The sequence below is a fragment of the Pyrus communis genome, chromosome 5 (genome assembly GCF_963583255.1).
Source record: "Pyrus communis chromosome 5, drPyrComm1.1, whole genome shotgun sequence".
Classification (NCBI taxonomy): domain Eukaryota; kingdom Viridiplantae; phylum Streptophyta; class Magnoliopsida; order Rosales; family Rosaceae; genus Pyrus; species Pyrus communis.
This window is the reverse complement of record NC_084807.1, coordinates 16241946-16258555: the sequence shown is the minus strand read 5'-3', so window position 1 is coordinate 16258555 and position 16610 is coordinate 16241946. Positions and strand designations below refer to the sequence as shown.

The following is a 16610-nucleotide window of genomic DNA, read 5'->3' as shown; positions in this document are numbered from 1 at the left end:
CATATTTTCGCTGAGAAATAAAGATCCCTTTCTTTGACTGTGAAACCTCTATTCCCAGAAAGTACTTCAAGTTACCAAGATCCTTGATTTTGAAGTGACCATGAAGAAATCTTTTAAGAGCATTAATTCCTTCAGGATCATTGCCAGTGATCAAAATATCGTCAACATAGATCAGGAGAGCTGTAAAGGATTGCCCTTGCTGCCTCGTAAATAAGGAATAATCTGCCTTTGATTGAATATAACCAGCGGATTTGATTGCTTCTGAAAACTTTGCAAACCATTGCCGGGAAGCTTGCTTCAAGCCATAGAGGGATTTATTAAGGCGACATACGATATTCTCCCCCTGTCGCCGAAGACCAGGAGGAAGGGTCATATAGATTTCTTCATGAAGATCACCATGAAGAAAAGCGTTATGGACATCGAGTTGGTGGAGAGACCAGTCTCGGGCAGCAGCAAGGGCTAATAAACAACGAACAGTGACCATCTTAGCAGTAGGGGAAAAGGTATCGTGATAATCAACACCTTCAAGTTGAGTGTAACCCTTGGCGACGAGGCGAGCCTTATAACGTTCAATAGAACCATCAGAACGATGTTTGATCTTATACACCCAACGACAACCAATGGGAGCTTTGCCGGCAGGGAGAGGAGTGAGTGTCCAAGTATTAGTGGCTTCCAAAACACGCAGTTCAGAGTCCATGGCAGCTTGCCAATGGGAATGAAGGGCAGCCTGAGCATAAGTGTGAGGTTCAACCTGCTGACTGATAGAAGCAAGGAAAGATTGTTGTTGAGGTGAGAAGCGATGATAAGTGAGAAAATTAGCAAGAGGATACCTTGTACCGGTGGGAGGACCTGTCGACGAAGAGGATGAATCCATTGGTTGGGTAGAAGGCAAAGTAGGGCAAACATAATCACTGAAGCGAGCTGGAGGAGCTGAGTGACGATCAGAGCGGCGAAGCACGGGTGCAGAGGGCACGGAAGGTTCTGGAGGCACGGGCGCTGGGAGCGCTGATATGGCAGGAGCAGGGACAGAGAGAGATGTAGCATCGGATGCGGGAGGAAAAGACTCAACAGGTGACACGGGAGAAAGAATGGGTGCGGAAGGGGATGCGGAGGGATCAGTGTAGTCAAGAAGGGGTTGAGGTAAGACAGGTCCGGGAAACTGGTCATCAGAGATGGAGTGATGTTGGTAAGGGAAAATATGCTCGTGGAAAATGACATCACGGCTGGTAAAAAACTTATGGGTGGTGAGGTCGTAGAGTTTATAGGCTTTTTGACCAACAGGATACCCTAGAAAAACACACTTATGAGCACGGGGAGAAAACTTATGAGAAATGTGAGTATTTGTGGCATAGGCAAGACATCCAAAGACTCGTAGGTGGGAATAGATAGGGGATTTGGAATAGAGACGTTCAAAAGGTGTAGTGTTGGAAAGAATTTTGGTAGGGAGACGATTAATAAGGTGAATTGCTGTGAGCACACATTCACCCTAAAAACGAAGTGGTAGGTTGGCTTGGAAACGCAAACTACGGGCTGTTTCAAGGATGTGACGATGCTTGCGTTCTACAACCCCATTTTGTTGGGGCGTATAAACGCAAGAGTGTTGGTATATGACACCGTGGTCATGGAAAAAATCACGAAGGGAGAAAAATTCACCTCCATTGTCCACACGGATTTGACAAACAAGTGTATTAAATTGAGTACGAACATAAGAGAAAAAATTCTTAAGGAGGTGTTGGGTCTCATTTTTGTGATGCATAAGAAAGATCCATGTGAAACGAGAATAATCATCTACTATGGTCAAAAAATATTTGGCTCCACAAGTAGAGGCAATTTTATAAGGACCCCAAATGTCACAATGAATCAAATCAAAAGGTTTCTTGGTTGAAATGGTACTAACACCAAAAGGTAAACGACTTTGCTTGGCTAATGGACAAACATCGCAAGCATTATTAGACTGAAAAGGAAAATGTAACATGTTTTTGGACATAAAATCTAATCTAGATGATGACAAATGACCTAAACGTCGATGCCACAACTCTGTAGGTGATAGAACCATGTTGCAGAAATGCCTTGAGGTGCCATCTTGGACAGGGGCCAACGCCACCAAATAGTAGAGTCCTCCCCGTTGCTTACCCAAACCAATCGTCCTCTTCGTGGTCAGGTCCTGCAAAATACACCAAGTGGGAAAAAAGGTGACGAAACAATTTAATCCTCCAGTAATTCGACTCACGGACATCAAATCCACATTAAAAGTAGGCACACACAACACATCTCGTAGTAAAAAAGTAGAACTCAAAGGTAAATCTCCAGTTGCTACAATAGATGCTTGTTCTCCACTTGGCAATAAAACTGGCAGCATATTAGAATTTTTCACACTATTAGTGAGCAGTTTCGGTGAGGAGGTGATATGGTCCGTCGCACCACTATCGATAATCCATCGATGGAGATGCAAAGGATTTTTTGACAAACCTTTGGTAGTGGTGGCAGCATTGGCTTGAGGGGCAGCAGATGCATCTTTGCCATTCATAATACTGAGAATTTGTTGAAATTGAGAATCTGATAAACCTGACATCACGGACTGCATTTCTTGCACAGAAGGTCCTTCAGAGGAAACTATGTTAGCTGACGAAGAGCCGGTGTCTTGCTTGGAGCGATTCCTACCACGGGGATTAGATTTGTTGGTCTTATGAAGACGATGCCCAGGTGGGTATCCATGCAACTGGTAGCAAGTATCAATAGTGTGGTAATCTTGATCGCAGTGCGTACAATGCATGGGTTTGCGAGTGGAAGAACCTGAGGACTTTGAATGGTGGCCCTGGCGAACTGCCATGGCTACCGTTGCAGTGGTGGTGCGAGAAAGGCTCAAAGAGCGTTGTTTCTCCTCCTGTGAGATTGAGGAGTAAGCTTGACGTACAGTAGGCAAGGGATTCATCAAGATGATTTGTCCTCGAACAGCACTATATGAATCATTGAGTCCCATAAGGAACTGCATCAACATGTTCCTTTCATTTTGAGCACCGCATGTGCATGAGGATGAATCACTGTAGGAAGACAACTCGTCCTACAGACTCTTCAACTTGGTATAGTAGGCTGCAATAGAGAGTTGATCTTGAGAAAGACACGAAATATCCCGCTGCAATTGAAAAATCTGAGGGGCATTACTTTGGGAGTATTGTTCTTCCAATTCGTCCCAAATCTCATGAGTGCTAGTCATGTAGAGGATGCTGTCTGAAATATCTGAATCGATTGAGTTGATGATCCAGGCAACAATCATGTCGTTGCATCTCTTCCATGCAGCATGATCGTTCGGCTAGGTTTTTGCTGATGGTTGTGGAACAGTGCCATCAACAAAACCAATCTTGTTTTTAGCACTCAAGGAAATCTTCATGGCTCGGGACCAGGTGGAATAGTTGTCCCCATTAAGGGGTTTCGAGACCAGCACCATAGCTGGATGGTCTGAATGATGAATGAACAGTGGATTGGAAGCATCAGGCTTGCTTTCGCTCGAAGTTCAATCATCGGCCATGATCAATGGAAAAAAAAAAAAAAAACACGCTGCTTGTGATGAACAGCGGCAAAGAGAAACAACAGCAGAAAAAAAGAACTAGGGTTTTGGCCTAGCTCTTGATACCATGTAAAAATATATTCGACTATATTGAATTAAATCAAAAGAGATACAAAAGGCTTTATATACAGACTCATTCTCTTGGAAGAGAATTAACCTAGCCTACAATCTAGCTATACAAAAAAGGAAGATTTTGTACATATCAATTACAGACTTTGTTTCCTATTCTAAGCCAAGATATCAGTCATCTTGATATCATTGACTTCTCAACATGTTCCATGCTCTTTAATTTAGCAGAACCAAGTTCATAAAAGGCAATGTGTGGAGGAGGAAAGCCATACACCATCAAAAGGAGTGAAGTTAGAGGTAGTGTGAAAGGAAGTACTACAACTCCATTCAGCCCAATGAAGCGATTTGAGCCACTTCCCACTTCTTGGGTTGACAACCTGTAAAGCATCTTAGATAGGTTTCTATGCACCTATTAACCACCTCTGTCTGGCCATCACTTTAGGGGTGGTACCCAAACTCATTCATAATTTTGATCCTTGTAGTTTAAAAAACTCTCTCCAAAAGGCACTAAGGAAAATAGTATCCCTGTCACTTACAATGGTCAGTGGCATGCCATGCAGTTTAAAAATGTTTTCCACAAATTCTTGGGCTACCATGCTAGCAGTGTATGGATATCCCAAGGTTATAAAATTCGCATACTTTGATAGCCTATCCACCACCACTAAAATCACAAATTTCGCTTTGCATGAGGGCAAGCCATAAATGAAATCCATACTTATATTCGTCCATGCTTGCTGAGGTATTCGAAGAGGCTGCATTAACCCAGGTGGTGAGATAGTCTCATACTTATTTTGTTGACAAATCCTACATTTAACTACCCAAGCTTTTAGGTCTCTCTTCATTCCAATCCAATGTAAGCCTATTTTCAGTCTTTGGTAAGTCTTTAATACCCCTTCATGACCTGTCATAGGTGTGGAGTGGTGCTCCTCAAACACTTTTTTCCTCCAAATAGAATCAACACCTAAGACAATTCTACCCTTGTATTTCAAAAAGCCATTGTCAATGTGGTACTTACAGGTAGCAACATTAGTTCCAGGAGCTTGATCTTGTGCTTCTATTTCTTGCTTCTTCACTTTAGCCTAAGTATTCTGTCCTAAATCTCTTCTGATTTCATCCAGCCAACCAAATTATGGATAGGTGATAGCTTGAACATTTCCCTTATTTTCCAAAGGTAGCTCAGAAAGAAGCTTAGAACCTGGTGCTCTAGAAAGAGCATTTGCCACAATGTTCTCCTTGCCATGTTTATATTGCACTTCATAATCAAACCCCAACAGCATGGATACCCACTTTTGTTGAAATGGGGTATTTGTTCTTTGGCTCAAGAAATATTTCAAGCTGCTGTGGTCTGTTTTAATAATGAAATGGCGCCCTAGGAGATAATTTTGCCATTTTTTAACTGTATACACAATTGCAATCAGTTCCCTTTCATAAGTTAACAAAGCCTAGTATCTTGGGCCTAGAGTTTGACTCACAAAAGTAATAGGTCTTCCCCCTTACTGCAAAACTACTCCAATGCCTAAACTATAAGCATCACACTTCAGTTGGGGTGAAGTCATGGTTTGTTTTAATTGCTGGAAAGCTGCCTTAGTTGCTTATGTCCAAACAAACCCTTCATTACCAGTAAGTTCGTACAATGGTTGGCAAATTTTGCCATAACCAAGTACAAACTTTCTGTAATAACCGGTTAAACCCAGAAATCCCCTCAATTCCTTCGTATTCTTAAAGGTAGGCCAATCCACTATAGCTTGAATTTTGGCAAGATCTGCAGAAACCCCCTCACTGGAGACTATGTAGCCCAGGTACTCCACTTGGTGCTGCCCAAAGGAACATTTCTGTTTCTTGAGAAAACAGTTGGTGCTTTTGTAACAACTTCATTATTTTCTGCAGATAAACTAGATGCTCCTTCCAAAAGTGACTATAAATTAAAATGTCATCAAAGAACACAAGGATAAACTTTCTCAGATAAGGCTTGAAGATGTCATTTATGAGATTTTAAATGTTGCAGGGGCATTGGTGAAGCCAAAAGGCATTACAAGGAACTCACAGTGTCTTTCATGAGTTTTAAAAGCTATTTTTTCAATGTCATCCTCGTGCATCCTAATTTAATGGTAACTGAACCTAAGATCAAGCTTAGAAAAATACTTAGCCCCATATAATTCATCAAGAAGATCATCAATCAGTGGAATAGGATACTTGTCCTTGATTGTATGACTGCTCAAATCTCTATAATCCATGCATAATCTCCATGTTCCTTCCTTCTTCTTTACCAATATCACTGGAAAGGAGAATGGGCTATGGATAGGCCTGATGAACCCTGAATTGAGAAGTTCTTGCACTGCCTTCTTAATCTCATCTTTCTGTGCATGTCCATAATGATAGGTTTAATACTTGGCGGCTTAGTACCTGGGATAAGTGAAATTTTGTGATCATGTGTCCTATGTGGAGGTAATTGTGAAGGTAATTGAAACAATGTCTCAAATTACTTTAGAACTGCTTGTAACTCCTCCATTTGCTGAGAACTAAGGGTGCGTTTGTTGCATCGGACTATTTTGGACTAAACTAGCTGTAGGGACTAAGCTGGATTGGCTTGGCGTGGACTAAGCTGGATAAGAATTATGAAGTGTTTGGTGCAGCACCGAACCAAGAAGCAGGACAATGAAAATGTTCATTTTATTTATTATTAAATTATTATTTTGCAGTTATTTCGATGGTCTAAACACCTAATTAATTCTAAAAAATATTGTTTGACCATTTATTAATTTACTTTTGTCCTTAGAAAAACTAAAAAGTAAGGATAAATAAATAAATTAACATCAATCATCAGCCCTTCTTCCTCGCAGAGAGATACAAAATCATGTCCATCAAGCAAGACCATTGTTTCTTTCTCAAATCCGTTCTTCTTATTCGGGAAGCAAAACCCATGAAAATATTTGATTACTGTGGAACAAATGGGATAGAACCTAGAAATTAATCAAAACCAAAGTCATAAATTCAATTAAACAACATGAAAAACCTAGCCAAACCCATAAAATTTCTTGCCATAGAAAACAAGATAGAACATTTTTGTCATTCTGCAATATTTAATCAATGGGTTTCAGAGTTAGTAACGAGACAGAAAAAAGTAGATGGCCGATGGGTTTCAAATCTGGGGTGTAAGGAGATCATAAAGGAGTCGCCGACTCCTTTAGTAGCGAGACAGTGGACAACCATTGCACTCCCAATACCAAGTCATAAGCCCCCAATGGGAGTGCAAATAAATTAGTGTGACAATGATATCCTCCCACTTCCAATGGTATGCGCCTACAATACCCTTGGCTTTTGATTTTCCTTCCATCGACAATCATCACTTCAAAGGGTTTGGTTGTTTTCAAGGACCACCCCAATGTCTTAATAAGCCTAAAATCGATGAAATTGTGTGTACTTCCCGAGTCTAAGAGGATTTTCACAGAGTGGTGGTTGGCAATGCCTAAAACCTTCATAGTTTGTAAGGACTGTGCGGCATGCACCCCATAAAATGCACATTCACTCAGTCTCATTCCTTGTAATTCAGCATGCACTACTTCATCAGACTCTTCATAGAAGTCTCCCTCATCACTCAAATCTAACAAAAGTAACTGTTTGTGGACGCACTTATGCCCCCTTACTCACTTCTCAATGCAAAACCAACATTCCCTTTTTTCTTTCTTACGCTGAACTTCCTCAGGAGTAAGCTTGCGATATGGTAACGTAGTGGTTCTAGGCCCAGGAGGCAATGTGGGTAGTAAAGTTATTTTAGCTGCAAATAGGGTCCTAGGATTGAAAAGCCGTAACTCAGAAAGGTTAGCATTAATCTAAATAGCTATAGATATGGCATCATAGACCGTTACAGGCCTTAACAACTTGACATCATAAATCAATTCCCGTTTTAAACCTCCAAGGAAGCAGCTCTTGAGGAGCACAGAACCAACTTCTGAAGTACGATTAGCAAGCCTACGAAATTCAATCTCATAATCTTTAAGAGTACCTGTTTGGCACAATTTGAATAGTGCGTCAGTACAATCCTCGAACTCAGAGGGACCAAACTCCTTACAGAGTGCACTGGTAAATTCCTCCTAATGAGTAGTAAGGATACAATTGCGCCATTTGAGCCACTGCATCGCTTCGTTTTCCAAGTAAAAGGAGGCTATAAAGACTTTTTGAGGATCTGGAGTGTTGTAACAAGCAAAGTATTGCTCAGCCTTATAGATCCAAATGAGAGGATCGTCGCCATGGGAAAATCTGGGAAAATCTTCCCGTTATTGCCATGGAGGCCTCGGAGCTCCACCTCCGATGTCAAACTGATAGCGACGAGGTGGGCAAGAAGTCCCCAAATCGGAATCGGAGGTGATCGACTAGATTGGAAGATCCGGCACCCCACCTAGAAAGGATTGCACACGCCGAAGCTGCTCAAAGGAAAAAGCTAACTTAGCCTTGAAATCAGCGGAGAGTTTGGCCAAGAGCTCATCATTTGCGATGGCGATGGAGGTTCGAAGGAAGTTGGGAAGGTCCACCAAAGTTTCTTCGACAGTAGTGAGACGAGCATCCATGGTGGTTAATCGAGTCGTCGGAGCGTGACGGGGCATACAAGAAGGAATCGAGGATCAAGAAGGATGATACCAATTGATATAAAATGTTATGCACTAATTCTCAAGTTTCCTAACTCAACCTGCAAGTAGCAACAGCAATGGCAAAATAGCAAGGAAGGAGAAGCTAGAGAGAGAGAGATATTTTTGTAATATATTTCTTTTTGAATATAACCGTTGTCCATTTTCTTTCACAATTGGCTACATATATTGTTCCCCAAACACTCTAAGCCTGCTGGCATAACTAATCATTTAACAACTTAATTAAAATACTTATTTAATAGCTGAACTGCAATTAAGATAATCACGACTATAACATAGCTAATTCTCTTGATTCTACCATCAATGCCCATCTCTCTCTCCTCTATCTCTCTTTGCAACTCGCTCCTGCTCTTTCAGAATTTATGGTTTTGATTTTCAAACTGGAGGATGATTTTCGAATTGGGCAAAGGAATTTCAGTTTCCCAAACCTGGAAAAAAAAAGGAAAAAAATTCGGAATTACCGATTTTTCGGTTTGAGAGTTTTTTTCTCTCCTACTCCAATATTTGAGGCTGGGTTTTCAATAATCGGTTCGTTTACCAAACCGAACCAACCTTACTTGATACCATTGTAGCCCGAACCATTTATTCATAGATCAGTGAAATTAAAGAATCCAGGATACATTCCAATCAATCCACTTTTGTATGAAAATCTTCAACCACTCGAGAACCAAAGATGTTTGAATATTAAGTTGACATGGCATGTTTGAACCAAAGATGTATGGAAACAAAGACACAAACTGCACTAATATTTTTGATCAGATAAATCACTGCATACGTTCAAACAAATTGGTTTCCAATTTCTATGTTCTTATCAGTTTAGTAAAAGGAGTGCTTTATTTCTGTTCCCTTCACTGTCTACTAATTCTCCGAGCTTCTAAATTATGAATTTACAAAGACAGAACAAGAATAAGTTGCTTGACTGCAGAACTACCGATGCCCGCCTGAGCTACAAAAAATATAGCCTCTGACAGCAACGTATCGGGCGTGGTACAGCACAAAGCCTCATTTTTCGTGAACTAGAGGGCTGTAAACCGGGAACCACATACTGCGACTCACATACTCCACAGTCTCCTCCTGCGCGGAAAAGATAAAAACAAAATAGATTCAAGAGACTTTAGAACTTGCATTCGAAATCAGCCTCGGTAATAACAAGAGCTTGTATGAATATGTACTAGGCATTAAATTTTCCATCTAGATTGCCAGCTCCTGAGTTCTATGATTCCGACATTCCTTTGATTTCCACAAAGAAATTTTAATTTTTAAGGTCGTGAGCAGTGGCTCGACAGAGATGGTTCAAATCAAGATATACTGAAGGCAAGGAGGGTTTGGGAACCTACATGCTAAGGTACTCGGTTATGGTTGTTCTATTAGATTCTTATTAGAGTAGCATTATCCGGTTATGTTTGTCCTCTTTTCTTTACGCTAAAATTGTGTAACATTTTCTAGTTTTCTTTCTAAATCTACTCACTTTCCTTGTGCAACTGTTTGTAAAAGATCATTTGAATTTTGTACATGATAGAAGACCAGCTCTTACTTTGCACATGTTCATGAGCTCTTTGGGCCCGACTTCACAGTGTCCCTCTGCCAGTTCTTCTGCAACAGCTGCCCGCAGGACAGCAGCCCCAACCTCCACGGTTATATTCCGGATACTGCACAATGTTTGATAGGAAGTCAGACCAATTTCCCATCCTGTTTGACATGCTATAATAATAAAACGAAATGTGTAAATAAGGTATTACCAATCAATAGATGGGTACAAGATGCCCTTCTGGATATCTACGTCTGTTATGTATGAAGCGAGGCTGGACAGAATCACTTGTCAGAAATTAATTGCAAAATCGAGCTCAAATGATGTTCTCGTTTAACATTTCTTATTGCAGCGACACTTAATAAGTTTGTAATGTGAGGTATCATATTGCTTTCAATTCACGGCACAGTAACGAGTTTCCTGAATGCATGCAAATTACAGATTGGGAATAAAACATTACAAACCACCCCCAAATTGACATATACCCTACCACGTTACAGCCTACAGGATATAATTAGGTGCAACATGCAATGAGAACTGAAGAAGTCTTATAACCAGAATCCTATCTATGCAATATAACCGCCCGTGAAGTTCCATATCGCTTGGCTAGTAGAACTAATAATTCCAGCTATTCAGGTGCAGACAACCAAATGCATTTTAATTTCTTTAACCGGTAAAGAATTACTCTGTCTTAAAGACTGTTACGAGGCCATGTTCATAAATCTTCAAGACCACCGTTTTATGTGATCTTGGACTGATGGGACATTGTAAACATGGATGAAAAGAGAGTGCAGAAGCTGATTGTAACATGCCACATTTAGGTTCGAGCTAGGAAGTAGCCAAGTTATTACCATTCAGAAGCTGCTTGTAACATGCCATCTGATATAATACGAGCTCCTGAGAGAAGTGCTCCTAAACCAATCCTGAATTGAAGGCAACCAAAATACCATATTAGTATCTTAAAGTATAAGCATAGTTAGTTCAAATCATATGATAATGGAAACTAACCCTGGAAACAGATACATGTTATTTGCTTGATTTACATGGCCTACTTTTCCGTTGCCTGCCAACATAATTCGAACAGTTAATGGTCAAAATACTCAGGTAGAAGGAAAAAAATATTCAGAAGTTGTGGTACAATAAGGACATTTCTAACGAGGAAAATACCAAGGTCAACATTATCAAAGGGGCTTCCACTTCCAAAGACGATGCTTTCACCAGCATGCTTAAAAGCATCTTCAGCAGTGCATTCAGCTGTTCCAATTTTAAAGGGGAAAAAGAGTCAGCCACAAATCTAGGTGCCATAAGGTATTTGTGAGGATTAATGAGGTGCAGAGGAACAAACCATTCATGGTTGGATTTGACATAGCAAAAATGGCAGGTTTAGTTGAATCTGATTCTCGCATTGCTTTAAGTACCTAAATGAATGTCAAGCAATACCTATAAGAAACTAAATTACAAGAAATGAAACCACAACATTTTCCATAAACAAAGAGTAGAGCAATGAATTTTTCAAATGTTATGTAATATAAACCATCATGTATCTGTATCATGAAATTAGAATAAAAAGTACTGAGTCATCGAATGATAAATCTTAGTCTGAATCAGTAACACTGAAAATTAAAGTCTGATTTCGAGGGAAGAAACTTAGAAATCTACGGCATGTACATGCACAAGTTTCTCTCTCTTGGATTCTACTATTCCAAAGAATTGTTTAACAACATACCAATTAGTGCAAGGCCGGATGGTCTCAAAACAACAAACATTAACAGAATCAAATCATCTTTAGTAAACTGATCTAGTTTAAGAGACGATTATAAAATATAACCAAAAGTTATTGAGAAAGTATCCACCTCATGATTGAAAACACCACCAACTCCAGACAAACCAAGAAGCACATGAGGCTTGACCTTCTTAACCTGCATGAAATTGAGCTCTAGACAATTAAAGTGTATAATTATGATATACAAGCTAAGCAAGGTGATCCGACTCTCTTATATCGAAATCTTTCCGCTTTCTGTAATAGAGGGTACAATGAAGTCCTTTGAAATTTACCACTTCAAGTAGACTAGCTCCCTCCCTAAGCCCATTAATTGCTCCCGGTTCTTTAGCAAAGGGTGCAGCCATGGGATCAAGATTATTTCTCTCTTTTGTAACTAGACCCTGCAGCCAAACAACTTTTCTTAGTGATTCCTCGGATAAACTTAGACAAATACATTCAGAGGCCAGAATAGTTTCGAGAACACAGCTGATTCTATGTTGCTTTTCTTTATACCAGGAGGGTAGAAATATTGATAAAAATGTGTGTGTAACAATAGTAAATAGTTGACAAAACCATAAGGTTGTCATATAATAAATTTGCTGCACACGTATGTAATCTGTTTAACATAATGGTGGTTTATCTTAAAGAAAAAACATAAAGCCTTACATCTTTATCAATCAGGAAAAAATTATTTTTTGCAGCAGCTTCACCGTTCCCTGACATTCGTGCAACAGCCTGTACAGCCATGTTAAGAACTCCAAGTCCCGCACTGAAAAGCAAAAGAACAGTGGATTAAAAGGATGAACAGAGAGCCAAGAACATGCACAGGCAACCAGTGAATAGCCTATATATGGATCATTCAGAGTGAGCAAGCCGTGTCAAGTACCTTCCGGCTCCCACAACAACTATCTTTTGTTTAGCAAAGTCACTCAATGGTCGACCTTGCACTCTTACAGTTCCTAATAGTCCTGCAAGTGCAACACCGGCAGTTCCCTACAAGACATGGAAGTGCAACTATCAGAGGTACTTTTCAGGTCAGCAGAAATCTGTATTCCACTGCATATACCTTTCAAATCCATAAAAGACAGAAAGCCACCACACTATGTAATTACCTGTATGTCATCATTGAACGTGCAAAACCTTTTACGATAGCGTTGCAGTGTTTCAAAAGCCCACTTCATTTGAAAATCCTCAAACTGATGAAAGAAAAAACAATCAAGTTACTAAAGAAATAGAAACCCAACTGAAACAAAAAGTTCATACACCTCAAAAATAGACCTGCACAATGGCCTTGGGCCAACGTGTATGAACAGCTTCCATGAATTCATCAACAATTGATATGTACTCTTCTCCTTCCAACCTAGGTTGTCGAAGTCCTAAATCTATCAAATTAAAATCATGAGAAAAGGTATCCTCATGATGTAAACTATAACACTTTGAAGCATTAAGTCCAGTCATCCAGTGTAAAGATAGAAAAGAAGCCAGGAATAAATTCGGAAAATATATACAACAATAATATTATTAACAGAAATGCATTAAATATTAAAAATTTAAATAAATATTGATAAACTTTAACATGAACTAGTCAAACTACATAACTTTTATGATTCATAATTTCAGAGTATAACTTTTAACAAGGTAAAGTCAGGCTTGAGAAAAAGTAAAAAGTCGCTATCATTTCAATTTTCCGTCGAGGACTTAAATGTTTTGAAATACTATAGCAACAGTTGTGTTTGGTTGAATGTATTAATCAGGAAATACAATATCAACATATTTTAAAACAAAGGAAGAAAGAATCACGCTATTAACAGAAGATCTTGAATTCATATATCAGTATGTTACTTACAAAGACGGTCTTCAAGTAGCTTTTGGTTGTTAGTACCAACATCTAGCATAACCGGTAGTATCTGTCATAGAGGAGGTATATAGGTGAACCGATATAAGATCTACCAGAATAATTTATTAACCAAGAAAACTGTAACATGAATATTAGTAGAAACATAAGATGTAGACTCTAAGAGAGAGAGAGAGAGAGAGAGCATACTCTTTGTGGATTAATACCAGCTGCAGCAACATACATATCAAGTTTTCCAATCGGAATTCCAATTCCCTGAACTCCAAGGTCCCCTAGGCCAAGGATACGACTGCCATCTGTGAGGACAATCATGTCTACCTGCAATATAGAGTGGAAAATTAAGACCAACTACAAACTGAAAGGACTTAGAAACATAGGAAATCTTCAAAATCAAGGATAATCCCAACAGAGAAGCATCAAGATATGCTGCATTTGGACAGCACTGGAGAGAGTTTGTGTGAGTGTGTTTTGGGTCCTCTAACAGACCAACAAGATTAAGGAGTTAAAATTATAGATCATGGGAGGTTATCAGAATTTATAAGGGAGAAAAATAAAAGATGGTAGCATTTACCTGAGGTGCTGGCCAGTTGTAGATCATAGACATCATCTCCCCTTTATCCTTTGCACTGAAATACATTCCACGGGGACGTCTAAATAAACCGGAATAATTTTGACATACTAATCCTACTGTAGGAGTGTAAATTATGGGAGCAAAATCTTGGATGTTGTCAATAAGGACCTGAAAATGAGAGTAATCCAAAACCACATCAGACGGTGATAGATTACACAAAGTTGTTCATATCAACAAGCTGGACGTTCAAAACCAAACTTACTCGGTAGTACAAGGTCTCGTTCCTGTCATGCAGTCTATTTAAGATCCTCCATTTAGCCAAGGCCACAACACCCTCTGGCTGGCCCTTAGTATTTTTCTCTAGGGAACGATAGGACTCCACTACAAATTATGCCACATGGTAATGTCATTACACAAATAACGCCTCAACGCCAAAAAAAAAAGAAGTCACAAAAACATCTCCTCAAGGGCTAGAACATAAGTTTCACAGTCAAACAAAGTACAAATACGTTCTACTTGGAGAGAATGTGTAAAAAAAAACTCACTGAAACGAGCATATTGCTGCTCGAATGATATGACACGAGGTGGGAGGAGACCGCGAAGTCCTAATCGATCTCTTTCAGTCAACGGAAATCCAGTGTCCTGCTCTTGGCAAAAAAAACAAAACATCAAGAACAGAGAATTAAACAATATAGAAAACAAAAAATTCCATCAAATTCTACAGTTCAACAAAATTCAGCAAATTTTGAGCACCCTCCACTTCACCAATTGAAACAAAAAGCATCCTTTCAATCCATACAACTTCTATATCATTTCCACAACTCAAATTTCTTCGAACCGACACCAAAAACTCCACCTTCACTATATAATATCACCACAAAGACTGTTTCTTTTTTTTTTTTTAAATAAAAAATAGTCAACTCAAATCACACTGCAGAAAGTTTACAAATAAAAAACGGTGAATCCAACCAACCTTGTTAAACCATGGATCGTGGAGAATATCGGCGCCGCGCTTGTGAACGATACAGGGGGCCGGAATCGCCGTCGAGAACCGCCTCGTCGACCGGCTGCTCAACCGCGACGCGGCGAATCGCGCTGCCTTCCACATTATGCGGACCCAAACAAACGAACAAACCGACGCCTTCTTACTACCGAGTGCGACTTCAGATCAATTTACAGGATCACAATTTTTTTTTTTTTTTTTTTTGAATTTTCGATTTATTGAATTATTTTTATTTCCATTTTTGTCTGTGGAAAAGAAGCTGTTGAAATTGAAAGAGGAGAGAATGAGAGAGCTGGACTGGAGCTGACCGGGATTTTCGGATAGCGGGGAGTGTACGCGGAAGTGCGACTGTGAGTGGCCACGGAAGAGGGGGAAGGCTGCCCAGATGGACAGCGGGCAGCGAGGGGTATTTATACCAGGAATGTGGGGTTTTTATTAAGTGTGGGGTAGGAAGGCAAGTGGACGAGTTTGACTAGCGGGAATTGGGGATCGGGTTAACAGGTTCCGGTGCTTTTGGACCACTGATCATTGGTGATCTCCTCGTTCGGATTTTGCCACGTGGATGTTCTGTTTACTATTGAGTATGTGTGACAGTATGATGGCGTCGGCCGCTAATGATGTTTTCATATCCGCTGATTATTGTGAGTCTCATGATGATTTTTACGGTCAAATTATCTCATGCAAATGGTAACGTGGCTTCTGTAAAGACGTTGGATGATTAGGAAATAAAAAAGTATTTTGAGATTGATCACTTACTTAGTATCATACTTTATGTCCTAAATTATCTCCTAAGTAAATCTTTATGAGGGAATAATATCTAGATTTTTTTTTATCTAGTGGATTTATATTTTCTTCTTCAATTATGACTGATTTGTTTTCTATTTTTAGTTAGTCTTGTATCTTATTTTCTCTTAAATACCTCCTTACAACGAAGAAGGAAAAAGTACATGTAAAATTATGAAAAAAATTTCAAATACTTGGATAACTCAACAAATACCAAAGGGAATCAACCAACATCGAGATGATCATGTGCTTCTCACGTCTGTAATTTTAATAAACAATATTATCTACATTAAGGGGGTAAGAGATGGCTAAATCTCATCATGGGCTAGCAATAATATGATTCAAATTCGTTTTTGGTAAGAATTGAACCTAAGACATCTCATTTATAAGTAAAGAGAAATATCAATAAACCGTAATACTAAGTGACATCTTATGTATGTAATTTAAGCGAAAAATTTTCTTACATGCGTAATCGAGACAAAGAAAACGGGTAAGACCAAAACTCTAATTTAATCATAATTCAGGCTCATATTTAGTTGAAAATCAAAAGGTATAAAATGTGAAAGTTGTTTTTTACTAAAATTACTTGCAGTAACTTGTGTAAAGTATGTTTGTGTTGGGAAATACAAGAGTTGAATGATGACAACGAACGGAGAAATGTCAAATCAAACTTTTTTGCTATGTTCACGAGTCAATAAGTCATGACACGTTTAAAATCAATAATGATAGACAATGATCGGATCGAATTGACAAAAGACCAGACTAACTGTGGTGGCTTTTTTTTATTATTTTTTTTTATAACAAACAATATTATTTAAATTAAATAAAATA

General features: G+C 39.2%; 1 protein-coding gene across 2 annotated transcripts; it reads right to left on the bottom strand.

The window, feature by feature from the left end:
- Positions 1 to 9015: 9015 nt before the first annotated feature.
- Positions 9016 to 15388, bottom strand: LOC137733713 (NAD-dependent malic enzyme 59 kDa isoform, mitochondrial-like). 2 transcript variants are annotated; one of them, XM_068472874.1, is made up of 20 exons: positions 15211 to 15388; positions 14967 to 15169; positions 14539 to 14635; positions 14256 to 14374; positions 13994 to 14161; positions 13612 to 13740; positions 13414 to 13474; positions 12846 to 12949; positions 12680 to 12763; positions 12454 to 12560; positions 12234 to 12336; positions 11861 to 11968; positions 11659 to 11724; positions 11151 to 11223; positions 10973 to 11059; positions 10814 to 10868; positions 10657 to 10728; positions 10017 to 10079; positions 9812 to 9926; positions 9016 to 9351 (listed from the first exon to the last, which is right to left on the bottom strand). In XM_068472874.1, the coding sequence occupies exons 2-20, from the start codon at positions 15099 to 15101 to the stop codon at positions 9280 to 9282; spliced, it is 1818 nt and encodes a 605-aa protein (XP_068328975.1). In that variant the 5' UTR covers positions 15102 to 15169; positions 15211 to 15388; the 3' UTR covers positions 9016 to 9279. The 2 variants fall into 2 exon arrangements, with proteins under 2 accessions (XP_068328975.1, XP_068328974.1); XM_068472873.1 differs by having other exon boundaries at positions 14967 to 15388.
- Between the last annotated feature and the right edge of the window lie 1222 nt (positions 15389 to 16610).

Excerpts from the sequence above, each read along its gene's own strand:
- LOC137733713 (XM_068472873.1), bottom strand. The coding sequence starts at position 15,101 with ATGTGGAAGGCAGCGCGATTCGCCGCGTCGCGGTTGAGCAGCCGGTCG. Across the intron at positions 12,950-13,413 it reads GCTACTTGAAGACCGTCTTT|ATTTAGGACTTCGACAACCT; the intron begins GTAAGTAACATA and ends TTAATTTGATAG. Across the intron at positions 12,561-12,679 it reads CGTTCAATGATGACATACAG|GGAACTGCCGGTGTTGCACT; the intron begins GTAATTACATAG and ends CATGTCTTGTAG.